The sequence below is a fragment of the Nuphar pumila genome, chromosome 3, assembly GCF_984573655.1.
Source record: "Nuphar pumila chromosome 3, dmNupPumi1.hap1.1, whole genome shotgun sequence".
NCBI classification, from domain to species: Eukaryota; Viridiplantae; Streptophyta; class Magnoliopsida; order Nymphaeales; family Nymphaeaceae; genus Nuphar; species Nuphar pumila.
The window spans coordinates 21,875,861-21,903,852 of record NC_143251.1 but is presented as its reverse complement, the minus strand read 5'-3'; the positions used below and the strand labels follow the sequence as shown (position 1 = coordinate 21,903,852).

General features: G+C 36.0%; 1 protein-coding gene across 2 annotated transcripts; it reads left to right on the top strand.

The window, feature by feature from the left end:
- Nucleotides 1-8: 8 nt before the first annotated feature.
- Nucleotides 9-27,992, top strand: LOC149842255 (uncharacterized protein C227.17c). Of its 2 annotated transcripts, none has more exons than XM_090001340.1 (4): nt 9-158; nt 1,059-1,179; nt 20,539-20,657; nt 27,616-27,992. In XM_090001340.1, exons 2-4 carry the CDS (start codon nt 1,068-1,070, stop codon nt 27,733-27,735), a joined length of 351 nt encoding a protein of 116 aa, XP_089857466.1. In that variant the 5' UTR covers nt 9-158; nt 1,059-1,067; the 3' UTR covers nt 27,736-27,992. The 2 variants fall into 2 exon arrangements, with proteins under 2 accessions (XP_089857466.1, XP_089857467.1); XM_090001341.1 differs by having other exon boundaries at nt 18-158; nt 1,062-1,179.

The following is a 27,992-nucleotide window of genomic DNA, read 5'->3' as shown; positions in this document are numbered from 1 at the left end:
TCACCAGCAAACAAGCATCTCTCTCTCTACACCGACAGCAGCTCTCGCCGGCGGTCGGAGCTCTTCGCTCCTGCGAGGCACTCCTAGAGGCGGCCAGTGAGAAGCCACCTTCCTGCTGCCGTCTATTTTTGTCCTACATCAGCGATAGGCATCCCCAGGTTAGCATTCAAACTAAAAAATCTTCCCTTTGTTTTTTTTTCGCGCTTTTATTTGTGATATTTTTTAAGTCATTTGATTTTTTCCATTTTTGGTACACCCACAATGTAAATCGTAGTTATCTTGTTGTGATTCTCTCTTGGAGAGGAACGGTTGAATTTTGGGTTTCTTGTGTTCTTTTGGGGTTTTTGGTTGCATGCGGTTTGTTGGGTATTATTTATCTATGGTTTTTGATGGATGTAAGTCAATCTATTCAAAGTATGTTAGTAAGGGTGGAAAATCTAATGAACGTATAATGGTGATGGTGGTGATTTTCGTGGTGGTTGATATTTCTAGTTAATGATTAGAAAGGAAAATCAGCAATAAGATCGCTTTTCGTGTTATTTTTCTCTAGAGAGGAACCTTGATCAAATTTGATCTTCTTTTCTATTTCAGAACTTTGATATTATGGATTTTCCCCCTTTTGGTGAACTGAATTGATAATTTTTTAGTTTTTTAGTCAAAAAAATAAAATACATTTTTTTTCTATTTCTGACTACTTTGATTTCATCTGTGATGTGCCTACTCAATTCGTTTTCCTTCTTTTTCCTCTCTTCATGGTAAAGAGCTAAGATTTATGATTGGAAATTTATGATACTTGATACTTGATAGTTGTTACTTGATGTCTTGATAGTTGATTTTGATACTTCATAATTATAATTCTTGGAATTGGAAATAGATCTTATAATTTTTTTGCATGTGAAATTTGATTGTGTAAGTATAGCATTTTTATAATTATTTTTATTTTTAAAATTTGTTGCTGAGATTTTGTCAATAAATTATTTATATTTTAATTTTGCTGAGAATTTGTTAATAAGAACTTGAGAAAATAAAAAAATCTCTCTATTGTGGCCACATCGCAGCAGTGGCCCATGGAGGAGGCCATGACCATTAGCAGTAACAAAGAAGAAGGTGGTGATGGCAAGAATCCTCGACCTCGGCTTTCCTGCACCAAATGCTTTGATGCTTTGTGGTTTTGTTACTGTGAGTACTACTCTTTCCTGTTTCATCCTCACTCACCTTTTGCTGATTTACTCTAAAAATTTTCCACGATCCATTCCTTACCCATTGTCTCACTCACCTGTTGTTCATTTGCTCTGTCTAATTTTCCACTATCCAAATTCATATACTTATTGGTTGGACTACTGCTGGAATGTTTTGCCATGAGAACAATCAATAACCAAGTCCTTTTAACATACCCCAAGAGGTCTCCTATACGGTCTGAAGCTTGTGGATATGGAGGTCTTCCCCTGCCCTGAGTTCAAGACCCCATGTGGGCACTCCCTTCTATAAGGCAAAGCAGGAGGCTCCTTGGGGGTTGAGCGGGCTGCCCCTAAGACCAGTGGGTCTAGGTCTTCGATCTTGGGTGTGGTTTCTCCATGTAATAAAAAAAAGTTTTAACTCCTTCATTCAACTACCATGAAAGGGAATCTGGAAAGGTTTCTGTTATTCCTCGAGAATCTCGAGTTTCCACCCAAGATATCTGAGGAAAGATTAGATTGGCACATCTTCCTTTAGCAAAACTCAATTGGGTATCTTGTGATTCTTTTCAATCTATGAAGGACTCAAAACTTACACCAATCTAACCATATCTTATCACTTGTATATGATTTCACTGGATCAAATTTTTTAATCTTCTAGCATCAAAAAACAAAGTGCTTCTCCTTATAGTTATTCTCAATTGCTAATTCTGCTTGATATAATTTGTTATTCTTGAATTAGTTTGTCCTATAGATGTTGATGGCTAATAACTAGCTGTGGTAATTTCTTATTCACCTTGTTCCTAAGGTTGGATGCATTAATCTAAGAAGATTAGAAACCTTGCTGCTAAACTTTTGATTATTGCAAAAAAAAAAAGGGAAAATTATTTTGCAGTCTATAAAAAATTTTAAGCATTTAAAATACAAAAGATTCACAAACCTTGAAATGGACAGTTACAAAAGTTTTCATTGGTCATGGAAGTATAACACTTGAAAGTCAAGTCCATTCATATATGGCAATGGGGATACCACATTCACTAAGATATTTGAATCTACAAAGATGAGAAGATATTTGTATTTTTATTACATATTGAATTAATCTACTTGCACTTTTCTTTTCTTAAATATGAAAAATTTATATTTGCTATTTTGCAGAGAATTAAAAAATGACACCAGAAGAAAGATACAATAAAAAAGGAAAGTGGCCAATTGGACAACAAAGTTATGATGCTTCAGATCCTTATGTCTCAATGCAACAAATTGTGATTGATCTTGGTTCATCGAAACTTTAGTCTTCTAAAGATGTTCAAAATAAAGATGATCAGAAAAAAATATTGAAATTGAAGAGCCGGAACTTGAAGAAATTAAGCGAAAGAGATTAAAAACATCTTTTGTATGGGGTGACTTTGATGAAATTATAAACAAATTTGTGAAGAAGGTTAAATGTAAACATTGTTCGGTTACTTTAAAGCATTCCAAGGATGGTTGCATTACTACAATAATTAGGCATCTAGAAAGATGCAAAGGAAAATCTTCCCAAACAAAACAAAAGATTTTGAGCTTCATTGGTGCTCAAGGATTTGATTATCCAAATAATTGGTAAAATATGCTTCATGTACATATATATATATATATGTTCATATAACATATATGTATATATATTTTCTATGTATATATCTATCTATCTATCTATATATATTATTTTTATGGTTGTAATTTGTTGTACCCTATAGGGGTATTTTGGTCTTTTAACCCTTGTGATAGGAACTGCCCATTAGGGCTAAATATTTATTTTTCTGTATTTATTTTATTTTATTTTATTTTTATTTCCTATTGGGATTAGGATTTGAGTCATAGACATTTTTGTTCCTGACTCAAAGAGCTGTTGAGGACTCGGCTAGAAGGGAGCTTCTCACTTCTTTCTTTTGTGTATAAATATGGGGGATCTCTCCCCTTTGTAAGCTATGCATTTTATTGATAAAAATATTTATTTTTAAGATTGTTGTTTGGCCCTTAGTGCTTGAACCCATTTTGGGTTGTGTGAATGATCCTCTTGTCTCTTGTGAGTGAACCCTATTGGGTTGTGATTTGGGAGATTAATCTCATTTCATTGCATGGTATTATAGCCATCATTTAAGGAACTTGTTCATGTGGATGTGAGAGCGTGGATCGTGGGCTCGTGGTGTCCAAAGAGTACTTCGCTTCTGTTCTACCTTCTCTTTCTATTTCTCTCTCTTCTTTGTAAAAATGGAGGATGATAGCGAAGTTGTCATCTCCGTTCCCGTGAGACTCAATGATACAAACTATGTGATGTGAGCATCCATAATAAAACATAAAATATGGGAAAAAGGTCTATGGGGTTTGGTTGATGACACCGAAAGAGAACTCAAGTTTATGCTTTCCAAGATCGAAAATGGCAAGAAAGTAGCGCTTTAAAGATAAAAAATGTCTAAAGTCGTTGAATAATACAAATGAAGAATGAAAGAATGGAGAATGAGTCATTCCAAGATCATTAGATGGTTAATCAATAGTGTTGACATCAAGAAGTGCTCGAGTTTGGCAAAATTTGATTTTGCTAGTGATGCATGGAAGTATCTTAAGGATATGTATTGTCTAAAAGACATAGCTCATGTATGTAATGTGCAAAATAAAGTTAGAACTATGACCCAAGGATAAATGAACATTAGGGAATATTATAATGTTCTTTCTCTTCTTTGGGTTGAATTGACCCTTTTAAAGCTTAAGTGGCATTGCCCTCAAGACGTAGAACTTCGTGAAAATCAAATCAAAATGAAGCATTTCTACCAATTCGTTAATAAGCTTAGGCCCAAATTTGAAGAGACCAAATCAGCTCTTCTTTATAGAAGAGGTGTTTCTACCATAGTTGAAACTCTAGAAAAATTCTATGGATGACAATAGATTAAAGAAACCCTCTTCATCCAAAGACGAATAGTCCGTGCTTGCTATGTCAAGGCCCGAAAATCATACAAGGATATACAAACCTCCACATTTTGAAAAGAATTCAAATGACTGATTTAAAAAAGAAAGTCATATGTCACTTTTGTAATGAAACATAGCACATCAAGCATTTTTGCTCTAGAAGGAATAAAGAAGATAGAAGAGAAGACAAGATAATAACCTCTATGACGCCATCATTCGAGAGAGGTGGTATCGATCAAAGCTCTACAAATGTTGGAGACATGTCTCTTGCTCAACTTATGGAGGCTCTAACATCTCTACTCAAAAACCAATCATCTTCCCTTTCCGATGCGGCCTTCTCCACTTGTGTAGATCCCGATAAGACTTTTTGGATTCTTGATTTCAGTGTTTCATTTCATATGGCTCCTAATGAGTCAATATTATTCGAATGTCAAAATAATTTAAAAGATTCTTATGTCTCAACTGCCGATGGAACCTCTTTAAAAATCAAAAGTTTTGCTACTTTGAAAAATGACCAAAATTTCTTTGTTCCAAACATTAGAGTTGTACCAAACTAAATTTAAATATGTTATCCGTTTATCAAATAACTAACCATGGGTGTAGAATTACCTTTTCATCTAATGGTTGCTTGGTGCAAGATCTCCAGTCCGAGAAGTCGATTGGGTGCGACCATAGAAGTGATTTCTACTACATGGATAAATTAGAATAATCAAATCAAACTTTTTGTAATTTTGTTGAAAGAAACGATATTGAAAATTGACATAGGAGATTAGAACACCCAAGTATGTCAAAATTGTATTTGTTTTCAATCCTTAAAGATTGTAATGAAAAGAATTGTTTTGTGACAATTATATTCTTGGCAAAATAAAATCACTACCTTTTGGAACAAGTTATTTTATTTCTAAAGAACCTTTTGAATTAATACATTCGGATGTATGAGGACCGACACCAATCATGTCTAAAGGAGGTGTATCCTACTATGTGATATTTGTGTTTGACTTTACTAGACATACATGGATTTATTTTCTTAGACTCAAATCCATAGTATTTGGTTGTTTTAAAAAATTTCATAGCTATGTCAAAAATAAATTTAAAGCCTCTATTAAAATTTTTAGAACCGATTCTAGAGGAAAATTTTTATCTAATGATTTCAAAAATTACTTTTATAAAAAATCTTGTCCCTATACCCCTCAACAAAATGGGTTGGTCGAAAGAAAACATCAGCACATTGTTGAAACCACTAGGACTTCTCATTTCTAAAAATGTTCCAAAAAACTTTTGGGCCGAAGTTGCTCTAACGATGGTCTATTTAATCAATAGAATACCCTCTACCATTATTGATAATATTTCTCCTATTGAAAAATTATTTAAAACTCCTCCCGATTATAAAAGATTAAAAATCTTTGGTTGCAAGTGTTTTGTTCTTTCTAACAAAAGAGATAAACTTTCCGCCAAAGCTATTCCTTGTATTTTCTTAGGCTATGCCGAAAACTAAACATAATATAGATGTTATAATATTGAAAAAAAAAACTTTATGTTTCACGAAATGTGACTTTTCTTGAAAAAGAAGACTTTGGGAAGATTGAGTGTAAGAAACCTTGTGACTACTCATTCTTATTTGACTTGATGCGTGTTAATGTTGTTGAGCATGATGTTGATAATATTTTGGGTGATGATATTCAAAATGTGCACTAGAGTGACAATGATGACACTCATGATGCACATGAGAGCGATGTTTCTACCAATATAGTTGAACCTCACAATAAATTACAAGTTTATTCTCGGCGGACTTAAGATCCTCTTACATGTTCCTTAGAGAGATACTCCCAAAAATTGGTACATAGATCAAACTAGTGTTAGAAGATCTATGAGGTTATCTAAAACACCTAGTAGGTTTGTATCCTATGAATCATTTGAACTCAACTATAGAGCTTGCTTAATGGCCATTCACTCCTATGTAGAACCATCCTCCTATAATGAGGCTAAAAATCATTGTGAATTGATTAAAGTCATGAACGATGAATTAAAAGCTTTAGAAAAGGCTACAACAACAACAACTACGCCTTCATCCCAAAACAATTGGGGTCGGCGATATGAACCAAAAAAGAAAATCAGTTTGGGTTTCCACATGAATCCTTCTCCTCCAATCATTTTTATCCAATGCCATGTCCTCGGTGAGGTTCAAAGCATTCATATCCTTTCCTATCATCTCCATCCAAGTCTTCCTAGGCCTACCCCGACCTCTTTTAACTAATATATTTTCCCATTTCTCCATCCTTCTAACTGGAGCATCATTAGGCCTTCGCCGAATATGTCCAAACCACCGTAAACGATTCTCTCTCATCTTATTTTCAATGGGTGCAACGCCTGCCTTCTTACGTATCTCCTTGTTCTGAATCTTATCTTTTTCTTGTATTTCCACACATCCATCTAAGCATACACATCTCAGCTACACTCATTTTTTGAATATGATGTCTCTTGGCAGCCCAACATTCTCTACCATAAGTTTTAGCTTTAGAAAAGGTTAAAACTTGAAAAATTCAAACTTTACTTATAGGAAAAAAAACCATAGGATGTAGATGGGTCTATAAAATCAAAACTAAAAGTGATTGATCACTAGAGTGGTATAAAGTTAGGCTAGTGGACAAAAGGTTTAATCAAGAGTATGTGATAGATTGCCCCTGTATCAAGGATGACCATTGTTAGACCTCTCATCACTATAACATTAATTATAAAACGATTCATATTTCAAATGGATGTTAAAAATGGCTTTGTTAACGAGAATCTAAATGAAGAAATCTATATGAAACCCCCTCCTGAATTAGGGTTGGCACATGGGAAAGTTTTTCGTTTATGAAAAGCCTTGTATGACCTAAAATAAGCTCCTAAGGCTTAGTATGATCATTTTAGCAATGTGATGGTTCAACTAAGATTTAGATCTTGTTATATTGATATTGCATTGTTTGTTAATTCTTCTGATGCATGTATAGTTATTTTATTCCTTCGTGCATATGATTATCACAAGAGGTGATAAACAAAGAGTTGGTCAGATCAAGGATGTTCTAAAGAATAACTTTGATATGACAGATCTTGGTTTTCTTAAATATTTTCTTAGAATTGATGTTGCTTATTCATCCTGTAGATATTTTTTGTCTCAGACTAAGTATGCAGCCAAGATAATTGAAAGGTCTGGTCTTACTGATGAAAAAAGAGTTGACACGCCAGAGGTCATAAATGCAAAAATAAAAAAAGATTATGGAGAACCTTTGAAATATCTAACTCCATATCGCAAAATGATTGACTCTCTAACCTACCTTTCTATTACTCGTCCTGATATTACCCATGCTATTCATACTGCTAGTCAATTCTAGCATTCTTCCACTGCAATACATTTGAGTATTGAAATGAAAATAGTTAGATATGTTAAAAGTATCATTAGTCATGGTTTATTTTTATCATCTTCGTTACCATTGGATGTTATTATCTATTCTGACTCTGATTGGGGAGGAGATGTAAATGATCATTGCTCAACCATCGTTTTTTTTATTTTTGTAGGTGATTCCTTGATATCTTGGAGATGCAAAAAACAACAAAAGATGTCCCTGTCCTTTACAAAAGCAGAATATCATGCTATGACCACTATGACTTTTGAATTGGTGTGGTTGCGACAATTACTGGAAGACTTGGGAGTTTATAAATGAGTCCTGACGATTATGCTGTGATAATAAGAGCGTCGTTTATATTGCAAGCAATCGTACATTTCATGAGCGAATAAAGCATATTGAAATGAATTTTCATTATGTTCGTGAAGAATTCTTGGAGAAGATCATCTTGTTACCATATGTACCATTTGAGTTTCAACTGACGGATATCTTCACTAAGGCACTGCCCTCTCTCATATTTCACTTTTGCTTGATAAACTCTCGATTATCATTCTTTGAGTTTGAGGGGGGGTGTTAGAATATGCTTCATGTGTATGTATATATATATATATATAATTGTGGTTGTAATTTGTTGTACCCTTTAGGGTTATTTTGGTCTTTTGACCCTTGTAATAGGAACTGCCATTAGGGGTAGATATTGATTTTTTTATATTTTATATTTATTTTCTATTGGGATTAGGATTTGAGTCAAGGGCATTTTTGTCCTCGATTCAAAGAGCCGTTGGGGACTCCCAATGGCTAGATTTCTAGCCTTATGGGAGCTCCCCAACGGCTAGAAGGGAGCTTGTCACTCCCTTTGTGTATAAATATGGGGATCTCTCCCCTTTGTAAGCTATGCATTTTATGTGCATTTTATTGATAAAATAAATATTTTTAAGATTGTTGTTTGGCCCTTAGTAGCCCTTTGTGTGAGTGAACCCTATTGGGTTGTGATTTGTGAGATTACTCTCGTTTCATTACAATAATATAATACTTTCAAGTGGGAAGCTTGACATGGACATAATTAGGAAGGTAATGGCAAGAATGATCATCGCCCATGAGTACTTATTTAGAATGGTAGAACATGAGTGGTTTAACATGTATAGCAAAACTTTTAATCCAAAATTTGAACCAATATCACATGTGACCATAAAAAGGGATTGTATGAAGTTGTATGAGGAAAAAAATAAGAAGATGAAAGAATTATTTAATGATGTTGACAAAGTTAATCTCACCACTGATATTTGAACTTCTAATCGGTTTGTTTCCTATTTGTGTTTGACTGCCCACTTTATTGATAAAGAATGAAGGCTATAAAGGCGTACTTTTAATTTTTGTGAGATAGATTCATGTATACTGGGAAAGCATTGTTCAATACCATTGCAAAATCCCTTACAAAATGAGAGATTAAGAAAGTTTTGACGATTACAGTTGACAATGTTTCTAACAACGATCTTGTTAGGACATTAAAAGATAGCTTGAAAAAAGTGGTTTAGAGTTATATTTGTGAAAATATCTCAAAAATGAGATAAAGTGTGCGATGAGCACACCACCACCAATGTGCACAAATGCACAAGAACACTTAGAACAAATGTACACAAAGGTACAATAAAAAAACTCAATTGCACAAAGGCATACAAAATATAAAGAATTTTATTGAGAAGATTGGAGAACAAAAGCTCCAAGAAGTATTGATTACAAAGGGGGAACTCCCCTATTTATAATAAGAGAAGGAGCCTTGGAGGGGCTCCACTAGCTGTTGGAGCCCCTCCAACGATTAGAATTCTAACCGTTGGAGAGGCTCAACAGCTAGTGTTGAGCCCTCCAAGTTGACTTTGAGTCAACAAAAAATAAGGACAAAAAAATGAAAAAGAAAAAAGACAAAGAAGAAAAGTGAAAAAGCAAAAAGAATTACAGCATATTCATAATTATGAATATGCGCAAAAGAGGAATGACTAAAATACCCGCTTGCGGGTTTTACAAGAAAAGAAAGAAACAAAAAGAAACATACATATTTACATATATATATATATATATAAAGATAGATACATATACATATATACATGATATATATATATATGTATATGTATCTCTCTTTATATATATATATGTAAATATTTACATAAAGAGAGATACATTTTAACACCCTCCCTCAAACTTAGGGCACAATGACCGAAAGTTTGCTAAGGAGAAAGTTGAATCTTGGAGAGCAAAGCGCCTTGTTGAAGAAATCTGCCAACTGATATTCTGACGTTACATAAGGAAGGTCGATGACTTTTTGTAGATATGCCTCTCGGACATAATGGCAGTCCATCTCAATATGCTTTGTCCGCTCATGAAACGTGTGATTCTTAGCAATATAGATTGCACTCTTATTATCACAACACAACTTTGTGGGTTCTTTAATTGGAATCCCCATGTCTTGCAGCAACTGATGAATCCAGACAATCTCCATAGTTGTAGATGCCATGGCTCGATATTCTGCTTCGGTGGATGATAGAGACACCTTCTGTTGCTTCTTACATCTCCATGAGATCAGGGATTCACCTAAAAAAATGCAAAAGCCTGTAGTGGAGTGACGGTTATTTGGGTCACCTCCCCAATTAGAGTCAGTATATGCAATTAAATTTAACTCAGAAGAAGAGGAAAGAAAAACTCCCTTGTTTAAAGTTCCCTTTAAGTATCTGACAACTCGGAGAACGACACTCATATGAACGGATGTAGGAGCATGCTGAAATTGGCTTGCAGTATGCACGGCATGAGAGATGTCCGGCCTTGTGATGCTAAGATACATTAGAGATCCCACAAGTTGCCGATCCTCCAAAGGTTTCCCATCATCGATCTTCATTTTTGATCCCACAATTTCAGGGGTTTCACAGATTTTATCATCAGTAATACCTGATCTGTCAAGAATCTCACAGGCAAGTTTAGTTTGAGACAAAAAATAGCCTCTATGAAAGTAGGCTACCTCGATACCAAGAAAGTAAGTCAGATACCCCAGGTCTGACATTTCAAACCTTTTTTTTAAAGTGGTTTTAATGTTTCTGATGCCCTTTATGTCACTACCTGTTATCAACATATCATCAACATACAACAGTAAAATCACAATTCCTGCATCAGACTTTTTGATAAACAGAGCAGTGTCAGTGTAGCATGAGGAAAAACCATTTTGAACCATTACATCATTAAATCGATCATACCAAGCCTTAGGGGCTTGTTTTAAACCATAAAGCGCTTTTTGCAAACGAAGGACTTTCCCCTTTGGTATGTTCATACCAGGAGGAGCATCCATGTAGACTTCTTCATTAAGGTCCCTATTTAGAAATGCATTTTTAACATCCATTTGGTAAATATTCCATTTTTTAATAGATGCAATGGTAATCAAACACCTTACAGTAACCATTCGTGCAACAGGAGCAAAGGTTTCTTCGTAATCGATGCCGTATTCTTGACTATATCCTTTTGCGACAAGACGGGCTTTATATCTTTCAAGAGTGCCATCACTCTTGGTTTTGACTTTAAAAACCCATCTACATCCTATTGTTTTCTTTCTTTCTGGAAGACATTGAAAAACCCACGTTTTGGCTTTGTTGAGGGCTCTAAGTTCGTTGTCCATGGCATCCCTCCATTCAATCATTTCCTTAGCTTCTTTAAAATTTCTAGGTTCTTGATATGAGTGAATGACACTAAGACATGCCCTATGTTTCAGAGAAAAAAACTCATAGGATATAAATCTAGAAGGATTTTTCCTAGATCTTTCAGTTCTTCGATAGTTGTTGGAAGATTCACTAAGATCACTATATTTCTCTATTGCACTTCTAAAAGTGCTTTTATCTCTATAAGTATAGGTAATTGGTTCATTTATCATTTCTTCTTCATCATGAATGGTTTGAGGAATACTTTCACTTATATCCTCATTCTCTTTTAATTCATCATCGCTAAAAAAATCTTCATTTCTAGATAATAGTTCAAACAAAAAGGAATAATCGGCATTATCTTCATGAGTTTTGTGTTCTTCAAAACCACTTATGTTTTCTAAAAAGGTTACATTTCTTGAAACATATAGTTTATCATTTTTAATATCATAACACCTAAAACCTTTTTGGGTTTTCGAATATCCTAAAAACGCACAAGGAATAGCTTTGGGAGATAATTTATCATTCTTATCGGTGAGAACAAAACATTTACAACCAAAAATTCTTAACCTATTGTAGTCGGGTTCTTTTTTATACAAGGTTTCATATGGAGATATTTGATTTAAGTTTTTGGCTGGAAGTCGGTTGATGAGATAAACCGATGCAAGAGCCGCTTCGGCCCAAAATCTTTTTGAAATTTTTTGAGAAATTAGCAAAGTTCTTGTAGTTTCAATTATGTGTCTATGTTTTCGTTCGGCCAACCCATTTTGTTGGGGAGTTTTGGGACAAGACCTTTGATGATCAATCCCATTATTTTCAATATAACTTTTGAAATCATTTGAGAGATATTCTCCCCCGGAGTCGGTTCTAAAAATTTGTAATTTACTATTGAATTGATTTTGTATTAACATGTGAAAGATCTTGAAAGTAGAGAAAACCTCATGTTTATGTTTGAGGAAGTATATCCAACTATACCTTGAAAAATCATCCACATAAATAACATAATATGAAAAACCTCCCTTAGACACAACGGGTGCCGGTCCCCATACATCCGAATGCACAATTTCGAAAGGTTTGGTTGAAATCATAGTTCTTTGTCCAAAAGGTAAGCTTCTCATTTTACCAAGAATGCAATCATTACAATTGAAATTGTCTTTACATAAGGTTTTAGCAAAATGTAAATACGAAAGCTTGACAATATTTGGATGCCCAAGGCGTTTATGCCAAACATTTATATCCTTATGTTGGGCAACAATACAAAAAGAGGTTTTTGGAATTTGAAGAAATTCCATGAGATAAAGATCTCCCTTCCTAGAGCCTTCCCCAATCAACTTCCCGGACCGACGATCCTGTATCCAACATTTATTTGATGAGAATTTGATATCACACCCATGATCCGATAGTTGAGAGACGGAAAACAAATTTAAATTTAGTTTTGGTATAAATCTAACTTTTGGAATAAAAAAACCTTGTCTTTCAAAATCCCCAATTCCTTTTATTTCAAGAGAAGCCCCATCCGCGGTGGAGACAAAAGAAGGTGACAAATTTTTTGAGTATTTAGAAAGTGAAAAAACATTTGGAGTCATATGAAAGGATGCATCCGAGTCTAAGAGCCAAAGAGTCTTACCGGGAGGAGAGAAGGTGGTCATGGCGGCTCCGGAAACGGATCCCTTGAGGAGTGGTTGAAGATCTTCCATGATTTGATTGAGAGCCAAAGTAGCATGATTGGAAGTAGAAGGACCTTCCTCCTTGGTTGATTGGAAAGTAGTAGACATAGTCACCATCTTCTTCCACTTAGGACATACCGGTTTAATGTGACCCGGTTCTTTGCAAAAATGGCATATGATCTTACTATAATCTCTCCTTCCATAATGCCCACCATTTTCTCTTCCTCCTTGATTTTTGTTAAAATGAGGGGGTTTATAGGTTTTAACATTATTCCCCGGTCTTGAGACGGCATAAGCACTCTCATCCTCATCTTTAGAGGGAACGGCCAACACACTTAGATTGGTTTTATTCATTCCCAATCTAGTTTCTTCTCCACTTAATTTGGTAAGCACATCTTCCAACGGAGGGGAAGAGAAAGAAGATAAGAGAGAGGATCTAGTTTGTTCAAACTCGGGTCTAAGCCCATTTAAAAAATTAAAGAAATGATCTTCTAATTGTTTGGCTCTCAATTCAATAGCCTCACCGCTCCATTTAGGTTCTTGGAGGGCAAGCTCATCCCAAATAGTGGATAACTCGGCGAAATACTCTCTAACGAACATTTCTCCTTGTTGAAGGGTTAAGGCCTTCTTTTGGAGATAGTATTTATGGGACAAATCTCTTGAAGTATACATTCTTTCAAGATATTCCAATACTTGACATGTCTTTTTGAACTTTAGAATATTGGCATTAATTTTGGTCTCAACCGAAGAGAAGAACCATGAGAGTATTTTGTAGTTTTTCATTTCCCATTCTTCATGCTTCTTATTGTAATCTTCAAAAGCCTTTTCTTTTTCTTCTCCCTCAAGAACCTTGATCTCCCCTTTGTCAAGGGTAGTAATTTTTGGTACGGGTTCGGGAATAGTTCCTTGAACATATCCCCAAAGACCCTTTCCTTTTATATGGGCCTCCATATTCCCGGCCCATACATGATAATTCGTTCCATTCAATTTGAAGCCAAGAGAGAAGTGAGAGTCCTTTTCGCCCATGATGACAAAGTTTTTCATGTGCGATGCTGTGCCCACATTTTAAATTTAATGGTACAAGACGGGCTTGAGGAGATTAAAGGGGCACTTCATAAGGTTAGAGAAAGCATCAAATATATTAAGGTTTCACCATCAAGGCTTCATAGTTTCACAACTGTAGCAAAGGAACTAGATGTTCCAACTTCAAGAAAGTTAGTTTTGGATGTCCCTACTAGATGGAATTCGGCATACTTAATGTTAGAGATTGCCATGATATACAAAGATATCTTTATGCGATATAAGGTTGATGATGCTACTTTTGATTGGTTGCTTGAAGATGAAGATTGGGATAGAATTCAAGCTATATGCATTTTTAGAAGTGTTCTATAATGTTTTTAGACTTTTTTCAGGAACCCAATATCCGACTTCAAACTTGTTTTTTCTTGAGATTTGGAAGGTGAAGGGGAGGTATTGGATAAAAAGGCTAATGAAGGTTTTGACTTTATGAAAACAATGGCGAAAAAATGGGAGAAAAGTTTGAGAAATATTGTGAAAGTTGCAATTTATTGATTGTTGTTGCTTCAATTTTGGATCTTAAGATAAATGACACTTTGGTAAATTTTGTCTTTCCTATAATCTATTCCGACAAGGAAGAAGCAAAACATCTTGTTCAATTAGTGAAAACTATATTGCAAGAGCTTTATGATGATTATGTTGCTCGGCATGAGAGTCAATATAGGGCAACAACTGGTTTTAATATCGGTGCTTCAAATATGAAGGACAACAATAAAGTTAGCAATAGTGGTGGGGATTCCAAAGCGAGCAATAGAATTAGTAGTGGGAGCACTAATTTCTTTGCTTTTTTAAGGCGAACAATATTCCTTTCCAAGAAAGCAATGATGAGACTAATTTTGTCAACATCATTGAACAATTCTTGTATCTTATTTTCTTCCTCATACAATTTCATGCAACCCCTCTTGATGGCCATACATGATATTAGTTCAAACTTTGGATTTAAAGTTGTTCTATACATATTGAACCACTCATGTTCTACTATTCTAAATGGGTACTCATAGGCGATGATCATTCTTACCATTACCTTCCTCACTATCTTCATGTCAAGCTTTCCACTTGAAAGTACCATATTGTTTGGATAATCAAATCCTTGAATACCACTGAAGCTCAAAATCTTTTGTTTTGCTTAAGCACATTTTTATTTTGCATCTTTTCATATGCCTAATCATTGCAGTCGTGCAACCGTCCTTGGAACACTTTAAAGTAACCGAACAATGTTTACATTTAACTTTCTTTACACATTTGATTGTAATTTCATCAAAGTTATCTCCTATAGAAGATGTTTTTGATCTTTACACATTTGATTGTAATTTAATGTGCCGTGGTGTATGTTGTTTGTTGATGATATTGTTTTGATTGATATGTTTAGAGCTGGGGTTAATGCTAAGTTAGAATTATGGAGACAAACATTGGAAGCAAGAGATTTAAAGTTGAGTAAGAGTAAGCCAGAATATATGGAATGTCGGTTTAGTAAGCAACGAAGTAGTGATGGGAGTGTAGTGAAGCTTGGTGAGCAAGAAATATCGGTGGATGACTGTTTCAAATATTTGGGATCTATCGTTCAAAAGTATGAAGAAATTGATGAAGATGTAAATCATAGGATAAAAGGTTGGGTGGATGAAATGGAAAAGTGCAACTGGAGTGTTGTGAGATCGTAGAATGCCATTGCGGTTGAAGGGAAAGTTTTATAGGACGACAATTAGACCCGCTTTACTATATGGTACGGAATGTTGGGCTACCAAGAGACATCATATTCAAAAAATGAATGTAGCTGAGATGCGTATGCTTAGATGGATGTGTGGAAATACAATAAAAGATAAGATTCGAAACGAGGAGATACGTAAGAAGGTAGGCGTTGCATCCATTGAAAATAAGATGAGAGAGAATCGTTTACGGTGGTTTGGACATATTCGAGGAAGGCCTAATGATGCTCCAGTTAGAAGGATGGAGAAATGGGAAAATATATTAGTTAAAAGAGGTCGGGGTAGGCCTAAGAAGACTTGGATGGAGATGATAGGAAAGGATATGAATGCTTTGAACCTCACTGAGGACATGGCATTGGATAGAAATGATTGGAGGAGAAGGATTCATGTGGAAGACCCAGAATGATTTTCTTTTTTGGTTCATATCGCCGACCCCAATTGTTTTGTGATGAAGGCGTAGTTGTTGTTGTCGCTTAACTTCTTCAAGTTCCTGCTCTTCAATTTCAACATTTTTTATGCCCATCTTCATTTTGAACCTCTTTAGAAGACTCAAGTTTTGATGAACCAAGATTCATTTTTTATTGTATCATTCTTCTGGTGTCATTTTTCAATTCTATGCAAAATAGAAAATATAAAATTTTCACATTTAAGAAAAGAAATAAGAAAAATACAAGTAACATGCCTATGAACATAACCAAATCCATGATGAAGTTTTGCACTGCAACATCATTAAATGTATGCTTTAATAATTAATAGCCACTATTACAAGAAGAGAACGCTAATAAGATATATTTTTAGGAGAAAAAACCCATGTATTTAGATTAGTTCAGTATATAATAAAAATATAAATATCTTTTTATCTTTGTAAATTCAAATATCTTAGTGAATGTGGTATTCTCATTGCCATCTAAGAACGAACTTGACTTTCATGTGTTATACTTCCATGACCAATGAAAATACACGATTAACAAGTAACAAGTTTCCACTAACCTTGAAATTTTTAACGGAATTTTTAGCGCCTAGTAACTTAATGTGAATCATTGACATATAATCTAAACAAACATCTTAGAAACTCCTAAGCAAGAATTTCATAATATGATATCAAAGTCCATAAGTTGATCCTTTGTTTGTGAGACTGTTTACATAATAAATATTCTAATCAATCTGTGTGTGAAGTGTTGAGTAATGCTCGCCTTCTCTAGTTGATCGAGCCAGTGACCCGGGATCTAAGAAAAAAGGTTCACAGGTCGATTCCATAAAACCAAGTTGGCAAGTTCTAAGAACAGGGCACGAAGGTATTTAAATGAACTCTAATCTAAAAGATAGATAGAGAGAGAGAGAAACCGCAAGAAGAATGAAAAAAATCAAAAATCACTACAAGAATGTCATAAATTTCGGCTGAATGTTCCCAACAAAATGCAAGATGGAAAATTAGGTCTGTGGTAAGGAATTACCTTACAGTTACCCCACTGACCCAAGGTATTAGTTAGTGGTCGACCCTCTTGAGTCTTGCCTCACCTGCAAGTCAGCAACTCCATAAGAGAACAAAGAGAGAGATAGACCTCACCATAGCTACCAGTGTGGTCTGTGTTATGCCATCGCCAACGTTTCTCACCCTCACAATGAATCTTCAACTACAACCATATCCTCCTACCAAGAATAAATCCCTCCAAAACCCATAAAAAAATAATAGAATCCAGAAATTACAAATATACAGATCTAAGATCAGTAGAGAGAGAGAGAGGGAAGAAGAGAGAGACATAAATAGAGAGAGACCTCATTGTCACTACTCGCTTGGTCTGTGTCATCGTCGCCGACCTTTTCGCCCTCGCAGTCGTAGTGAGCTTTCAATAACAATCGACGTATCCTCCTACCATTACCAAGAATAAATCCCCCAAATACATAGATCTGAGATTTGTAGAGAGAGATCGAGAGGACTTGATTTACTGTCGCCGCCCTCCTGGCCTACCCCGCCGAACGCCGGACCTATCACTTAGCCTCAGGCCCTTAGTGAAGGTGGAGAGTCGAAGACTTAGAGAGGGAAGGATAGGCAAGATTGAAAGATGGTAGCGGCTGACCCTAAGTCTCTAAGGTCTATGTTTTGTGGGTTTTTGTGGACTATTGTTGAACCGTTGATCATTATAAGATCAACGGTTCAAATCTACAATATATGTGTTGAGTTCTTAAATGGCAAAACACCTAAGAGGGGGGTGAATTTGGTGTTTAAATTTTTTCATGATGCACAACCATAATGCTAGAGAAATAGGGAGACATAATGAATAATACACAAGAATTTATAGAGGTTTAGCCCAACCCGGCCTACGTACTCTTGGCTTCCCTCCAAATCCACTAGATCCACTAGCTTAACGGTGCTAGCAACCAATACAACTAGATCCACTAGCTTAATGGTGCTAGCAACCAATACAACTAGTTTCACAGTGCTAGTAACAAAACCACTAGCTTCACAGTGCTAGCAACCACTTTTTTCACACCCCTTGTGAAATTCACAACATGAACCTCCTTGGTTCTTTCAAGCTCAACCTTAAAGCTTTTACAAATAAGTTAACAATAAAATGATTCACTCTTTTCTATACAAGTTTTGCTCAAAGCAATTCCTAAGAGTGAAATCCAATTACCCGAATCAAGAATAACACAAATAATCCAACAAGAATGAGTAAAACAAATGAAGGTGCTTGTTGGAGATCGTTGAAACTATTGGACATTTGAATGCTCTTGTCTTTGAAGCTTTTTTTGATAAATCTTTTGCATGCTCTTGTTTATCAATCATCTAAGTTGTTCTTCACCTTCTTCTTATAGTTCTTATTTGAAAATAGACGTTGGAGAGCCGTTAGATTTGAAAATATGACCGTTGGCAACGACTAGAAGTTTTTTGAAAACTTTCGATTACCACAATAGTCAACACCTAAATCTCGAGTGTCGACACCTATGTGTCTTGGTGAGAACTGCTTCAAGACTTTTACATTCAGGAGTTGACACCTGATTTTCAGGAGTCGACACTTTGTGTCTCAGAGATTTAAGCTTTTATATTCAGGAGTTTACACCTGATTTTCAGGAGTCGATACTTTGTGTCTTAAAGATTTAAGCTGCATTCGGTTCGTCCAGGAGTTGACACTGCCTTTTTAAGAGTCCACTCTTTTGTACTTCTCTCAGGAGTCGACACCTTGTCAAATGAGTCAACACTTGCTTTTCTTCTTTACTTGAACTTGAAGTGCAGATTAAAATTCTTCAGGAGTCGACACTAGTTTCTCAGGAGTCAACTCTTTTTCTTTTTAATACTTGAATTTCTATGAAACTTCCTCATTGATTTTGACAATCTTTTTGGCATTTCTTGGGAGGAATTTCTTCACTTAAATTCAGTTTCTCAAGGTATAAAGATGAGTCTAAAATGTCTGCACACTTAAGATTCAAACATTATTCCTTGGATAGTTTTGTATTCATCAAAATCATACTTGGGAGCTCAACAATCTTTATATAATATATTATATTTAAATTACATGCCAAACTTCTTTTGAGCTTAATCGAGTTCAAGAGAGCCGGTACTTATGACCGAACTCAACTTGTTTGTACGATTGAGCTTATGCTTTATGTACAAGCTCAACTCTTTTATAAGATCGGGTGTACACGAGTCAGGCTTAGACCGAGCCGTGCTCGGGCTAACCCGACTCATTGTGCACCCCTACTCATGAGCACGTAGATTCCGTATTTACAGACATTTCTACCTGGAGCTGTGAGTGTACATGAATCCTTTTTAGTTCAAACAAAATTATCCTCTACCAAAGTGAAATCTCTAGGCTTGCGTGACCTCTGATCCACAACCATCAAGCAGGGTGGCCCAAGTAGGTTCTGCTTGATTTTACAAAATAGCTCATGAAACCATAGTTTTAAAAACCCAGTGACTCGTCACTCGGCCCATCCATGATGGAATCGTGACTCGGCCGGGTCAACCCGGTGACTCGGCTGGGTCATGTTAACTTTATATTTGATATAAAATATGTAAATATATGTATTTACTATGTATATTTTATAGCATATTACTAGTATATTGTATATATTATACATTATATAATATTTTTATAATATTATTCTATAATTTTATTAATATATGTATAACCATCTTTTTATGTATTATATACATAATATTTACATTATATTTCATATATATATATATATATATATATGACTCGGTCAAGTCATGACAAAACTTAGCCTAGTCATGCTAAAACTCTACTGACTCGGGTGAGTTTTTTTTTTTCATTTCATGGTCATTCACTGGTTTGACCCAGTAAATGACCAAGTCAACCAAGTCACTGGGTTGACATGACGAGTTTTTAAACAATGCCTGAAACCCACTCTTTTTTTTTTAACAGTTTTAGTGGTTTACAGGGGAGGGTGTTGTGATTAGGATAGGACATTCAACAATCATGCATGTAAGAGAGTAGATTCTTGAGCATTCTAATACTTGAATACGTTCTCTAAATCACACTTACAATATGTGTATATGGTAAAAAACTTTTATAGCCTTGGTTTTTGGTTGTTTTTCCTTTCACAAGCATTTGCATTTCAAATCAGTAGGATAAGTTGACATGTGTATTGAGGTTCCTGTAGTTGCATACACACATACAGCAAATGACTTGCATCATATCTGTCCTATATTAGTGAGTAATATTTCTCAAGGCTTAGTTGCATGCTAGTATGGCCTATTGTTTTTCATTAAGTAGGTTGTATTCGTTATGTGCCTGCAGACATAAACTTGATTTCTTCAATTCTTCTGCTTTCATTTGTTACCTAAGATACCAATTACTTGTTATACTCATGAAAAGGTCTCCTAGCACGATGTTGCAGGATTTGTTTCTTTTTCCTTGTACAGTTCAAGTTAATTATATTTCATCCTTTGGCAGCTCCTGTCCATCAGATGCAACAATATTACCGGTATGGGGTATTTGATAACTGCTCTGATAAGTGGAATGCTCTTGTCGACTGTTTTCATCTTAAAACGAAAAGGGCATCTGAAGTGCAGGTTAGTTTCTCATGATTTGTGGACCATAATAATCTGTTAATTGTATGTGTTCTCATTGGGTGTTTTGCATGGATGATTGGTGCTCAACATGAGCTTTATTTGCTGAGATCTTTATAAAATTTTATTCTTTTAGATTCTTGTTGGAATTGGATTTAAGAGTCTGGGCGAAGCTTATCTACTCATCAAATTAAGTGTGGATATCATTGTTAAAACATATGTAATAATATGTAATAATACATCTATATATATATAAATATAGATGTATATTCACCATAATACCCGATAGGGGTATTATGGTCTTTTCACAAGTACCCAATAGGGGTACTTGTTTTATTCCTTTTATTTTGCGGTTTTTTATTTTTGTTTTTCTGTTTTTTAAAATGTTTTTTGGATACCGAAAAGGGGCCCCACAATGGAGTCGTTGGGGCCCCCAACGGTCACAATTGTGACCGTTGGGGGCTCCCAACGACTCTATTGGGAGCCCCTTTGGTCTCCCTTTCTTATAAATAGGGGGAACCCCCCTTGTATGTTGCATTGCTCTTGAGAGCTCCTCTTCAATAATAGTGATATTATTTTTCATGTGTGTAGCCTTTTTATAAGGCCTTTCGTATATCCCTTAGTGGATTGCCTCTCTTATGCTTGTTGCATTTGTCCGTGTGGGACATAGTGAATGCTTTAGCATTCTTGGATTCTTCCGCATATTTCATTACATGGTATCAGAGCCATACGATCTTCTAAGGTAAAATCGTGTATCTCTCTACTTCCTTTTTTTTCTCACACCTCCATCTTGTACCTATGGAAGTCAAGATCGATCTATCATTCAAGCTCAATGGGAAAAATTACATGATGTGGGCATCCGCAATGGAGAATAATCTCAAAGGCAAGAAGCTTTGGGGTTATGTAATGGGGACCATTCCGGAACCCCAACTTAAGCTCACAAAGATGGAAGAAGATCAGGAGAAAGCACTTGAAGGCGATGCTCGTCTCAAGGCTATTGAAGATTATCATCATCAAATGGAAGATTGGGAGAGTAACCATGCAAAAATCCTAGCATGGTTTATGAATAACGTTGAACTTAAGGTATGTGCAAATATTGCAAAATTCCGCCGGGCAAATGAAGTTTGTTTTTTTATGAAGGGTATGTTTACCCAAAAGGATCTTGCAAGAGCTTATTTTTTGCAAGAAAAAGTGAGAACCACAAAACAAGGTGACATGAGCATACAAGACTATTATAGTGCTCTAAATCCTTTGTGGGATGAATTGGCTCTTTTAGAGCCTAAATGGGTGTCTATGGAGGATGTGGTTCTAAGACAAAAACAAATGGAACAAGATAGATTGTTTCAATTTTTATTTGGGCTTCGTCCCGAATTTGAACAAGTTAGATCATCACTTCTCCATAGATCTACGTTTCCTCCCTTAGAAGAGGCTATTGCCGAGATTACTCAAGAAGAGACTAGGCATAATATGGGTAAAAGCATTGATGAAGTTCTTGCCGTATCTAAACCCGGCAATCATGTCAAAACATACAAACCACCTCATTTCGGTAAGCAAGGGAGTGGTGGAAGAAAAATGATTATATGTCATCATTGTTATGAGCCGGGACATATTAAACCCGTTTGCCCAAAGCTAAATGGAGCATTCAAGCCAAAGGTGGCTTCCGTTGAAGAATCATCCACCAAAGAAGATGATGGCAAGAACGGGGATCTCAAAGATACTCTTGGACAAATTTCCTTGGCTCTCCAACAAATTCTAAAGGCTACTTCTTCTACCTCCGGTGCCGCCATTGCCTCATCATCACCTCCCGGTACGTACTCTTGGATTTTAGATTCCGGAGCTTCTTTTCACATGACCCCTCATGAAAATGCATTAACCAATGTGCACACCAATTCAAAAATGTCTTGTGTCTCTACGGCATTGAACTTTTCTCAAAATAAATGGTGTTGGAACTCTTGATTCTAAAAATGTTCAAAATTTTCTTGTTCCAAAAGTTAGAATAGTTCCAAAATTAAATCTTAATCTCTTTTCCGTTTCTCAAATAGCCGACCATGGATGTGAAATATCTTTCTCATCCCAAGGGTGCTTTGTGCAGGATCTCCGGTCCGGGAAGCGGATTGGGCAAGGCCATAGGAAATGAGACCTTTATTTTATGGATAACTTAATGCTTCCAAATACCTCATTTTGTACTTATGTCCAAGACAAAAATATTGAAACTTGGCATAAAAGGCTTGGACATCCAAGTTACTCTAAAATGTATCTTTTTTCTTTTGGACACAAGTTTTGTAAAGAAAAAGATATCAATTGCAAAGATTGCATTTTTGGCAAAATGAAGTCTACTCCTTTTCCTATTAGAACCTTTGTGACAACAAGACCTTTTGAATTGGTGCATTCCGATGTTTGGGGACCATCTCCGGTTTTATATAAAGGTGGTTATTCGTATTACGTTACTTTTATTGATGATTATACTAGATATGTATGGACTTATTTTCTTAACTTTAAATCGAAAGTTTTTAACTTCTTTAAAGAATTCCATGCAAAAGTTCAAAATCAATTTCAAAGTCAAATATCCATTCTTAGATCCGATTCGGGTGGAGAGTACTTATCAAATGATTTTCAATCATATCTAAAACAACATGGCATTTGTCATCAAAAATCTTGCCCAAGAACTCCTCAACAAAACGGTCTAGCGGAAAGAAAACATAGGCATATTTTGGAAACCACTAGATCCTTACTCATTTCTAAAAATATTCCTAAAAATTTTTGGGCCGAAGCCGTGTTAACCTCCACCTATTTAATCAATAGGATGCCATCTTCAAAATTGAACAATATCTCTCCTTATGAAAAACTTTTTAATATGACACCCGACTACAATCGCCTTCGAATTTTTGGGTGTAAATGCTTTGTTCTTTTACATAAAAGAAATAAATTGTCACCCAAAGCAATAGAATGTGTATTTTTAGGATATGGTGAAAATCAAAAGGGCTATAGATGCTTTGACCATAAAAACAATAAATTATTTGTCTCCAAAGATGTGACCTTTTTAGAAGATGAAAATGGATTTGAAATATTGGAAAAACCAAATGAAATTGATTATATGTTTATCAATGATCTTTTAGAAGATTCAAATGATGACTCTTTGAGTCATCCGGAAGTTTTAGAAAATACTCATGATTCTCATGATAATGATGTATCACCAACTAATGGTGACAATCTCCAAGTATACACTCGGCGTGAGGAAGCCCAACCTATTAGTGCTTTAGAAAAATTCTTGCGGCTTAATGAACCCCTAGAAGAGACCTCCCTTAGGCGTTCTTCTAGAGAATCAATTCCACCTAATAGGTTTGTCTCATACGAAACTCTCTCACCTAACTATAGAGCTTGTCTAATAGCCTTGCATTCTTACTATGAACCTTCCCATTATAATCAAGCAAAAAGTATACCTCATTGGGTTGAAGCAATGAAAGTTGAACTAGATGCTTTAAATAAAGCTAAAACTTGGGAAATAGTTCACCTTCCTCCAAATAAGAAAGCTATAGGATGTCGATGGGTCTACAAAGTCAAAACAAAAAGTGATGGTTCCCTAGAACGTTATAAAGCTAGATTAGTTGCTAAGGGATACTCACAAGAGTATGGCATCGATTATGAGGAGACTTTTGCTCCCGTGGCTCGCATGACAAGCGTTAGAACTTTAATTGCGGTAGCATCATCTAAGAAATGGCCTATATTCCAATTAGATGTTTAAAATGCCTTTCTTAATGGTCAGTTAAATGAAGAAGTATATATGGACCCTCCGCCGGGAATCAGTGTTAACCAAGGTCAAACCCTTCGGTTATTAAAAGCTTTATATGGTCTTAAACAAGCCCCTAAGGCTTGGTATGATAGATTTAGTGCTATCATGTTACAATTGGGATTTCGCTCATGTTATACTGACACTGCTATTTTTGTTAAACGTGCAGGTAATAGTATCATCATCCTTCTGCTTTATGTTGATGATATGATCATCACTGACAATGATGAAAGTAGTATTCTTAAAGTTAAAAATATGTTAAAACATAATTTTGATATGTCTGATCTGGGTTTTCTCAGGTACTTTCTTGGTATAGAAGTTGCATACTCTCCTCGAGGGTATATATTGTCACAGATGAAGCTTGCTGCAGACATATGTTCCAAATCTGGGATTTCAGATGATAAAAAGGTGGAGACTCCCGAGGTTATCAATGCTAAACTACGACTGGAGGATGGCGTTCTACTGGATGATCCTACGCCCTACAGGCAACTCATAGGCTCCCTCACCTATGTGACTATCACCAGGCCGGATATTGCTCATGTTGTGCACTCTGCAAGCCAATTTCAGCATGCTCCTACATCTGTGCATATGAGTGCTGTGCTCCGGATCATTCGATATATTAAAAATACTTTGACTAAAGGGCTATTCCTATCCTCTATCTCTTCCTTAGATTTACTAGCTTATACTGATGCTGACTGAGGAGGAAACCCAAATGATTGAATCTCAACTACTGGCTTTTGTGTTTTCCTAGGAGATTCGCTAATTGCTTGGAGGTGCAAGAAACAGCAGAAAGTCTCATTGTCTTCTACTGAAGCAGAATACAGGGCTATGACAACTACTACAATGGAGCTGGTGTGGCTTCGAAGTCTTCTTCAAGATATGGGAGTCAAAATTACCGGGGCTTCGAAGCTTTGTTGCGACAACAACAACAACCACACTTTCCATGAGAGGACTAAACATATTGAAATGGACTGTCATTATGTACGTGATGAATATCTTCGTGGGACAGTTACACTGCCATATGTCACTTCAGAATATCAACTTGCAGACTTCTTCACCAAAGCCCTGCCTGCTCCTCGCTTCTTGTTCCTTCTTGGCAAACTTTCGGTCATCCCCCCGTAAAGTTTGAGGGAGGGTGTTAAAACATATGTAATAATATGTAATAATACATCTATATATATATATAAATATAGATGTATATTCACCATAATACCCGATAGGGGTATTATGGTCTTTTCACAAGCACCCAATAGGGGTACTTGTTTTATTCCTTTTATTTTGCGATTTTTTATTTTTGTTTTTCTGTTTTTTAAAATGTTTTTTGGATACCGAAAAGGGGCCCCACAATGGAGTCGTTGGGGCCCCCAACGGTCACAATTGTGACCGTTGGGGGCTCCCAACGACTCTATTGGGAGCCCCTTTGGTCTCCCTTTCTTATAAATAGGGGGAACCCCCCTTGTATGTTGCATTGCTCTTGAGAGCTCCTCTTCAATAATAGTGATATTATTTTTCATGTGTGTAGCCTTTTTATAAGGCCTTTCGTATATCCCTTAGTGGATTTCCTCTCTTATGCTTGTTGCATTTGTCCGTGTGGGACATAGTGAATGCTTTAGCATTCTTGGATTCTTCCGCATATTTCATTACAATCATGTCCATCCCAGCCTGTTCCATTAGCATCCTCATGGAGAGTTCTTAGTGGTTTAAACTTTGGATCCAGTCTTAATCAGCCCAAAGTGTTACCCCGTTGTTGGATGAAATATTGACCCAGGAGTGACATGAAAAAAGTCCTCAGATTCTGGTGCATCTTGTAAATTCATGAAGTTGTCTCTCACAAATCTCATTCATCTTTGTCATTAATGCCAAATATACACTTTTGAGTTCTGACATGTCTATCGATATTTTTTCATAATCCTCCCAAAATGCACATTGTTATGGAATTGCTCTTTAGGCTCTGTTTGGCAGCCTTGCATTGAGATGGAAACACCATTTCCATGTTGCCAAAATATGGTTTTGCCAATATGTGGTGTTGAGGATGGAGTGCCGAAAACATCCTCTTGTGAATGGTGTTGAGGCTGCCAACTCCATTCCCAATCCAGTTTTGGCAACATCACTGCTCCCAAATATCAGAGAGCATGAGAGCACTGGGGGAAACCGCAACACACCTCCTATTCAAGGCTCTACCAAACAGAGCCCTATTGATGGGGGCTGGAAAAATTGACATCCGGTGGTGTAACCTCAGGTATAAATGTATGATTGCTCAAGATATCAGTTTTATTGCAAGTTTTCCTTTTTCCTTTTCTGGTGGCTTGCAATGAAACAATGCAAACTTGAAGAACCAAGGAAATTTGATATCATGGTTTGGCAGTCATGGAGTATTAAAGCCATGCGTGACAGAAAACAAAAAACTGAACTTAAAAAAGGAAGGGCATGGTTTTTTGAAATAACTAGGAGAGAGTTACCAAAGCTTAAACTTTCTTTGGCTAGACCATGGTAACTTCTCCCTGCTATTAACATGCCATGCCTACGTTTTATTTTGTTCTTTTCTTTTTTTTTCCTTATTGAACCTCACCGAGGACATGGCATTGGATAGAAATGATTGGAGGGGAAGGATTCATGTGGAAGACCCAAAATGATTTTCTTTTTTGGTTCATATCGCCTTCCCCAATTGTTTTGGGATGAAGGCATAGTTGTTGTATTCTAGATTTTTTTATTTTATTTTTCTTGTTATTTTCCAGTTAATACTTTTTGAATTCATAGCCAGTAAATTTTTGCAGCATAAATTGCATTGTTTCTACCATTCTGCATTGTGTTAGATTACCAGATTTGTGTTTTCTTGTGGACCTTTACCTATGTGGATAGGTGGCTGCAACTATAGTGATGATTAGTCCTCTAGGTGCATTTATCTTAGAGATGGAGAATACTTTTTTTTTTGATAGGCAAGCTGGGGTTAGGCAGACCACTAACAGTTATACAACTATACCATTGGGTTTTGAACCTGCAACGTCCCAACACAATGTGACGGGCACTAGCTGCTCCTAACAGACAAGCGGTGCCCCCGCTGGTAGAGATGGAGGATACTTAGCATGGTGGTACTTTCAGCCAACTGCTGTTATCCTCTGGCACTTTCTTCAGTATTTGTTCTATCTACAGAATTTGATTTGTTTCTTGATGCAGGAAATTCTTGATTCTCGAGAGAGAAGCAAGCCACATATCTGGTCTTACCGAACACCAGAAGAGGCTGCGATGCATTGGAAGGAGATTTTCGGCAATGTCAATGAAGAACCTGATTCATGAGATTCTTAATCCATTTAGAAGCAGGATTTTTTGCATTTGATGCTGTCTGTGCTTCAAAGGGCCATTAACGTGTTCGACCCTTGGTGCAATCTGGTCTTGAATGGGAAAGAACGAAAAAAAAACAGTGGTATTAGTAGAGGATTTTGGTTGATTCTTTGGCTTCATGACCATTTGTTATTACTTGATGCGGTAAACAGAAGAATTTACTGTTGTCTTCATTGAAGGACTTCTAAATTCTAATGCCAATAGATGGGAAT